General features: G+C 48.7%; 1 protein-coding gene across 1 annotated transcript; it reads left to right on the plus strand.

Annotated features, from left to right (window-relative positions):
• The first annotated feature begins 204 nt into the window (after positions 1 to 204).
• Positions 205 to 5,717, plus strand: LOC104284587 (alcohol dehydrogenase 1-like). Its single transcript, XM_009882939.1, has 9 exons — positions 205 to 222; positions 2,627 to 2,728; positions 2,933 to 3,074; positions 3,187 to 3,274; positions 3,390 to 3,609; positions 3,728 to 3,988; positions 4,303 to 4,438; positions 4,925 to 5,063; positions 5,693 to 5,717. The coding sequence occupies exons 1-9, from the start codon at positions 205 to 207 to the stop codon at positions 5,715 to 5,717; spliced, it is 1,131 nt and encodes a 376-aa protein (XP_009881241.1).
• The last annotated feature ends 2,352 nt before the right edge of the window (positions 5,718 to 8,069 follow it).

The following is an 8,069-nucleotide window of genomic DNA, read 5'->3' on the forward strand; positions in this document are numbered from 1 at the left end:
TGTGCTCCTCAGAGTCCGGCATCGGACCCAGATTAATCACCTCTCCCCACTCTTCGGCAACGGTCCCACACCAGGACTCCCTTCAGCTGCGGCCAGTGGCTGCACAGGAGCTCCTGGGCCATTTCGCAACACGGGCTTTGGCCAGACGGGCGGCAGCTTCCCTCCAGCCTGCTGCAGCGACAGACACGGCTCTGCTAAGACCACATGGCTACTTCTGGAAAAGTAAGGACAACTCAGTTCCCATCCTCCTTTCCAAGGTGCCCGGCTCTTGGGGGAATATTCTCCCAATGGCTCAGCCTGCGCACCTCTACTGCGTGCCCTCTTTCCTCTAGCTTTACTCCCCCAACTCATCCAAACCCCTTTGAATTACGTGAGATTCTGCTCTCAGACAGCTGCACGTGTGGGTACCGCATTAGGTAGTGCATTCCTCTCCCCTTCTGTCCAGCAGGCTCGGGAATGAAAACACTGAATCATACCGCTCAGAAAATACCCTCCTGCTCTGCGCTCCCGCTTTGCCATCAAACAAGCTCTGGGGTGGGTGGCTCGGGGTTTGGGAGATGCCACGCACAGATCATCCCTTTGGCAAGAGAAAAAGTTATCCCGTTGCCAGCCGGATGGGGATCATTCCTTAACCCCTCCTTAGGAACCTTCAGCCCATCATCTTGCAAGACCAACAGCAAAGCCATGAACAGGCATTTCCACTGGAACTAGAAGTGCTGTCCTTCTGACCCAAAGACTCAGAAACGCATGTGTTGCTGTCAAATCAGCCCAGTACACCAGGGTCTCTTCTGAACAGGTATTTCCGCTGGAACTAGAAGTGCTGTCCTTCTGACCCAAAGACTCAGAAACGCATGTGTTGCTGTCAAATCAGCCCAGTACACCAGGGTCTCTTCCCCTCAGGGATCTTCTCCGTGTTGTGGCATGTGTGCCAAAAGTCAGCTTGGAACTCATGCTGTACCCATGTGGCAAACAAGAGAGGGGCAAGAGCTGTCTTCCCCTTAACACAGAGCAGCCACAGGCCTGGCAGGGCATCAGCATCAAGCGTGTTGGGAGGACATCCCCCAGCTGAGCAGGGCCAGCAGCCTCTCCTCTGCCACAGCAGCTCAGCCCTGCTGCCCCAACATTGCCTCCAGAGCCCTCTGCCACAGACACAAGGCAGACAGATTTTTCCAGTCTGCACACACTTGAAAGCTGGGGAAATGTTGACTCGAACCTTCAATATGATCACTTCTCCTTGAAGCCCATTATGCACAGGATCTGTTACGCATGACGGAATCATTTGTTCTTGTCAGGGAACCCAAGAGGAAATTAGTTTTCTTATTTTACCGTAAGACCCCAAATGTTGTAGATTAATAATGCATGGAAAGGTTTGTAGTAGTGGATGAGTTGTAACAATTCAGATAATATAGCTGTTCAGTGAAATGAAGAGATTCTCTGATTCGAGAGCATATTAATAGGAAGATATCTGCCCTGTATTGACTACTTATGGTCTCTGAAACTATGATGTGCTGCCGGGTGCATCAAGCTGTACCAATTGGAAAAAACAAACAAACAAACAAAACCAAAACAAACAAAAACAAGCCCACCTCATTTTGGGGAGGGGCAAGGGAGGGATAAGTTGGAACTGTTCAAGTGTGGTCACTGTTTACGTACTTTCTAGGATCCAGAAAGCTCTGTCTGCAACCAGTGTTTGTGTTTAAAAAAATTATGGAAGTTGCTTTCATCTTCAGTAGTTGTTTTTAATTCTGATTGTTAGGGCCTGGAGGGATGCCATGCGGTGCACAGGCTGCAATAGCACTTGACAAGGCATTTCACAGGCAGCAGAAACAAGCACCAGCCACCAGCAGAAATGGATTCAGATTGTCAGAAGGTTGTTTCTGTGAAAATTCATGAATTGAGAGCAGTAAGACCAAGAACTTGATATCCTGTCTGTAACAGTAGCTGCTCTTTTACGCTTTGACCACTCATTACCTAGGAGATGCTCTTGACTATCCAAGTCTGGTCAAGTCCTTACTTTCATGTAAGTCACTTATGGGATTGAACATGCACCTTTTGCTTGGAACTCATGCTGTACCCATGTGGCAAACAAGAGAGGGGCAAGAGCCGTCTTCACCTTAACACAGAGCAGCCACAGGCCTGGCAGGGCATCAGCATCAAGCGTGTTGGGAGGACATCCCCCAGCTGAGCAGGGCCAGCAGCCTCTCCTCTGCCACAGCAGCTCAGCCCTGCTGCCCCAACATTGCCTCCAGAGCCCTCTGCCACAGACACAAGGCAGACAGATTTTTCCAGTCTGCACACCCAGGGCAAACACAAGCCTCACCCTCTATGGACTGGTTACCTCATTTTTGCATTTCACATTCATGCTACGCCAGTCTTTATTGAACATCACTTGGTTTTGCATACAATTGAGCACTCCCCTGCTTCTCCTCTCCCACCACATCCCACTCACCCAGCAAGTCCACTAGGTAACAGCGCAGGACAGTTGTGTAGCTCCACCAGTGCGTGCCCCACTGCGCAGAGGCACGCGCTGTGCACCTCTGTTTTAGGTGACTGTAAGACGACCGTCCCCAAGCATGGGCCAAAGGCAAATATTCCCACGCAGCGTAATCCCCTCTGTTGCTTCCAGGTTATCAGATGCAGAGCTGCTGTTGCCTGGGCCGTGGGAAAGCCACTCTCTGTTGAGGAGGTGGAGGTAGCACCTCCAAAGGCAGGTGAAGTCCGTGTCAAGGTAAAACCACGTTTCAATATATTTTTTCTCCCTTGTGGGAATTACTCTTCCTGTGGCTGTATGTTGAACATACCTGTCAGGGATCTGTGTCCACTAATAGGCCTTCACTGTTCAGAGAAGACCTCTGAAAAATCCTTCCACAAAATCAGTTAAACAGAGGCCAGACCATTTCTAAAGCTCATCTGCTCTTTTCCCTCCAAACAGATTGTGGCCACAGGCATCTGTCACACAGATGAACATATTTTGGAAGGCTGCTTTCCTAATGTGGATTTCCCAGTTATCCCAGGCCACGAAGGAGCTGGGATTGTGGAAAGCATTGGAGAAGGAGTAACCTCCGTGAAACCAGGTAACAGACACACACACAAATACACACTCAACATTCAGCTCTCCAACAGGCATCACCTTCAGTGTCTGCCCAGAGACAGGCACCACCTAACACGGGATGTGTCTTATTCCAGGTGACAAAGTCATCCCCGTTTCCCTTCCTCGTTGCGGGGAATGCAGCTTCTGCCTGAATCCCGAATCCAACTACTGCCTGAAGTGCCAGTGAGTTTGCTTCTCCTTCCCCTACACCTAAAAGGGGTTGGCTGTCTGTCAACAAGGCTGACAACACCATGGGTCCTTTACTTGATGAACAACAAATGCATGTGCCTCCCAACAGCTTCTCCAATTCACAAAGCCTTCTGCCTGACAAGACCAGCCGCTTCACTTGCAAAGGGAAGCAGATCCACCACTTCCTGTGGGTCAGCACCTTTGCAGAATACACCGTGATCCCGGAGTTTGCCGTTGCCAAGATAGATGCTGCTGCACCTCTGGACAAAGTCTGCTTGCTTGGCTGTGGGTTTCCCACAGGCTATGGGGCTGCCATCAACACCGCCAAGGTTGGTATTCAGGCGTGGAGAGCACAAGCACCCCACAGCCGCCCCACACCCTCACCAACCCTGTGCAACGCAAACCTCCTCTTCCCACTGGAGACTCACAGGGCCCCACGTTGTGCAGGTAAAACCAGGCTCCACCTGCGCCGTCTTTGGCGTCGGAGGAGTCGGCCTCTCTGTTGTCATGGGCTGCAAGGCGGCTGGAGCATCCCGCATCATTGCCGTTGATATCAACAAGGACAAGTTTGCCAAGGCCAGGCAGCTGGGAGCCACCGACTGCATCAGTCCTCACGACTTCAAGAAGCCCATCCAGGAGGTCCTCATTGAGATGACGGGCCATGGCGTGGACTACTCCTTTGAGGTCATTGGGCATGCCGATACCATGGTAGGTGGCATTTCCGAACGTGTCCTCCCTCCCAGCTCATTCACAGGCTCCTGTCAGGGCAAAATTCACCCCGGCAGGCAGTTCCTTGCCTGCTGCCTGCACTGCTGGGCACTTCTTTGCCCAGAAAGGCAGCCTATTGGCCTTGGGAGAAAACGATGTACATGTCTTCAAACCGGCACTGAGCTCTCCATCTTGGCTGCACCAGGGAGCATGTGCTTTCAGATTAACGGGGAGAGTCAAATGACTGCACAGAAAGAACGCTTTTTGGACAAACACATCAGCACGTTCTCTAATTCCCCTGCCTGTCCCATCAGACTGCTGCCCTGGCCTCCTGCAACATGAACACTGGAGTCTGCGTGATGGTTGGGGAACTGGCTTCTGGTTCTGTGATTTCCCTCGATCCTATGCTTCTGCTGTCTGGGCGTACATGGAAGGGCACTCTGCTTGGAGGTATGAAACTCAAGAAAACATTTCAGGCATTTCAGCCTTTTCTTTTTTACAGGAATTTCCAAATGTCTGTGGAACAGGTACGCTTCCGACCATATGAATAACTCTCCACAGTTTTAGGACAAAAGATACTTTAGACACTAAAAGACATAGTCACTAAGCTTTTGGTAACCAAGAATATTTCAAGCTTGGCAATGTCCCAGGAAGCCTCTTTGCGAGGGTTTTCAAGAAGACCACAACTAAACAGGAGCACTGCTTTTCCACTGTATATATAGGCATGAAACATGCTATTAAAGTTGTGACTGTTTCATGCTGTTCACCACACAGAACTGCTTACGGTAAGCCACTTTCATCCCAAAGAGAGGAAAATCTGTCACGAGATAAAGGCACCAATACAGGTCACTCAGTCCTGACCCTCACAGCAAGCTTTACCTTACCAAAAAAACATTCCTCTGATTATTCACTGCAGGTGCTTTCTCCCGTTTCTAGGTTGGAAGACGAGAGATTGTATCCCCAAATTAGTTTCCAGCTATTTGGAGAAGAAATTCAACTCAGACGTGCTGATCACGCACACGCTGCCCATCGCTAAAGTGAACGAGGGATTTGAGTTGTTACGTGCAGGAAAAAGGTGAGACCCTGACTGGCAGGAGAGAGGTACAGCAAACGCCACCTCCACCTAAAAATCCAGCAGTCCAAACACTCTGGCTGGCAGAGCGTGCAACACTGCCTTCTCAAAAAGCATCCAAGCCTTTGGAGGAAGCAGGGACCAGGGACGTATGTTGGGAGGATCTACCATAACCTGGAGGGAAGAGCCCACGCTCAGCACAGGGAACCCTCCTGCTCACGGTTCAGCTCAGCAGAGATCTCATGGCCGCGGTGCTGCACTGCACCCAGCACACACCCTTAGACACCACATCTCAGGGCACTGTTGGGAGAGCACAGGACAGGCACAGCAGAGCAAGGAGTAAGGGGCATCCTTGGCAACAACAGCATAAAAGCCAAAGGAAGGAACAACATGTCTTACAGCGCAGCACAAGAGCTTTGGGGAGGGACAAGGTGCCTTAGCTCCTGAGGGGTTCCCTTCAGCAGCATTTTGAAGGCTGCCCCGCTGCTGCACGGCTCCTGCAGCTGACTTAGGAAGAGGCTGGATGAGACAGAAGGTGTCCGGTCCTCAGGCACACCTGCCTGCCTCACTGCCTGCTCCTGAACACCCCAGCCACAGCACCTCTAACTCCTCCCTTCCCTTCCACTTTTCAGTATTCGCAGCGTCCTGCTCTTTTGAAGGACACAGCCAGGGGAGGCTGAGCGGAAGGACCAGCGCAGCGGACACTCTCCTAGCGCAGGCCCTTCTCACCCAGCACCTCACTTGGTGGGGTGCAAGGAGATGATAACGAGGAATTTGTTGACGCTGCTGTTGCTGACAGAGCTCGCACGCCTGGCCGAGACCAAGAGGTACGCCTCTTCCAAGGAAATACTTTTATCAATAAAGGGTTTCGGCTAAACTCGTCCCATGCAGTGTACTCAATCAACAGAGGTCCCATGGTGCAGGAGGAGCTCTTCCTCCTACCACAGGCCACTCCATCACACCCCTTGTCTCAGCAGCGAGCAACTGCATTTTCCCCCTCCACTGCTGCTGCTTCTCACCTTCACCCGCCTTACACACTTACGCCCATCTCTGCCCCCATCTCAGCTGTGTGAATGCTGCAACCTCAACCATAGGACAGCACAGAAACGACAGCTGTTGCTGCTGCTGCTCTTCTCTGGTCTCACTTACAGGACGAAAATGTGTTAACCTCATATAAAACCTGCCACTCCAGCCACTTTCATTTGAACATGAAGTTTTCTTACCACATTTCTTTGTCCTATTCTCTCCTATTCTTCCCTTCTTCAAGTCATATTTATCCTCTTTAAATCTTCTGGCCTCCTGAGCTCAGTTTGGTGGCTTTTCTCCGGATCTAGTTTTGTTCCTGATAACAACCTCTGAGAAATTTATAGATTGGAACCATCCCATGGTGCAGGAGGAGCTCTTCCTCCTACCACAGGCCACTCCATCACACCCCTTGTCTCAGCAGCGAGCAACTGCATTTGCCCCCTCCACTGCTGCTGCTTCTCACCTTCACCCGCCTTACACACTTACGCCCATCTCTGCCCCCATCTCAGCTGTGTGAATGCTGCAACCTCAACCATAGGACAGCACAGAAACGACAGCTGTTGCTGCTGCTGCTCTTCTCTGGTCTCACTTACAGGACGAAAATGTGTTAACCTCATATAAAACCTGCCACTCCAGCCACTTTCATTTGAACATGAAGTTTTCTTACCACATTTCTTTGTCCTATTCTCTCCTATTCTTCCCTTCTTCAAGTCATATTTATCCTCTTTAAATCTTCTGGCCTCCTGAGCTCAGTTTGGTGGCTTTTCTCCGGATCTAGTTTTGTTCCTGATAACAACCTCTGAGAAATTTATAGATTGGAACCAGGAAGAGAAATTACAATTGCATTTATGTCCCATGGTGTGTAAATGTGGGTCCTAGAGGTACTAAACCTAGATTTTCAGAAAGTAAAAAGCAAAATTCCTCCTTACATTGCAGGAGTGCAGTTCTATAGGAGCTACCAGGATCACAACCAGTTGGGCAACTAAATTTGTTCTGAACAGAAAAGGAAATGCATGGATATGACCTGTATGTGTCCCTTCCAACTTGAGCTATTCTAAGATTCTGTGATAAAATTAACTCAAAATTAGCAATTGCTCTAAGATTCCTAATCTCTATTTTAACACATTTTTTTCCCCTCAGCCATTCTCTGCTAGGATGAATAGAATCAATTGTACATGTTTAACATACCTTTATCAATATTTTTGTTTTATCTCTTCAATGTATAATATGTCAGGGTGGATCTAACTCTCCATATCTCATTTGCGTCCTCCCTCTTCCATTTTGTATGACGTATACAATATTTTTGTCCTAATGGAAATCCAAGCAACAGGGCACCTTAAAGAACAGTGAATTATCTTGCTAACAAGTGCAAAGCTGTACCTGCTAGGATATGATCTAGTTTGCTCTTCAAAGTAGATATGCAAAGATTGTCTCTGAAACTGGTGCTCAGTTGCACTGAAGACAAAAATTTAATGCTGAGGCATTAATAAGGGCATTAATATCTACCTTTGTCTTTTAATTAAAAATTACTGAAGGGTTTGAACTACTGCAGGCAGGGGAAAAGATAAGATTTGTACTTAGCCCTCATAAGTGGATTTCAGAGTCTATTCTGCAAAGTGATTTCTGTCAAATATTCTTCCATTTGGATACAGACAGGAAACGAACATAATACACAAAGGGGGCCAGAACACTGACTACTGAGATGATGACAAAGACCTTGAGGCCTGTGCCTATCTGTGCAAACACCTGACCTAACAGATCAGTTATTAAAACTTGTCTGATACGTGAAGATATGTAGCAAGTCCAGATACGAAATATTGTTGAATGCACATACACAGCATCTGTAATTAAAAAGTTAATCATTAAATCCATGCCTACTGACACACAGGTTGGACTTTATTTTCCCTCTTTTAATCGGATAAGAAAAAAAAAATCCTCCTTTCTTAAGGTATATGCAAAGCTGCACAGCAACAGGATCTTGGT

Source organism: Charadrius vociferus, unplaced genomic scaffold, assembly GCF_000708025.1.
Source record: "Charadrius vociferus isolate BGI_N301 unplaced genomic scaffold, ASM70802v2 scaffold410, whole genome shotgun sequence".
Taxonomy (NCBI): Eukaryota; Metazoa; Chordata; class Aves; order Charadriiformes; family Charadriidae; genus Charadrius; species Charadrius vociferus.

What these genes read in the sequence shown, in the direction of transcription:
- LOC104284587 (XM_009882939.1), top strand. An exon ending in CTGCCATCAACACCGCCAAG is followed by an intron (nt 3,610 to 3,727) that starts GTTGGTATTCAG and finishes CACGTTGTGCAG; the next exon opens with GTAAAACCAGGCTCCACCTG. An exon ending in TTGGGCATGCCGATACCATG is followed by an intron (nt 3,989 to 4,302) that starts GTAGGTGGCATT and finishes CTGTCCCATCAG; the next exon opens with ACTGCTGCCCTGGCCTCCTG.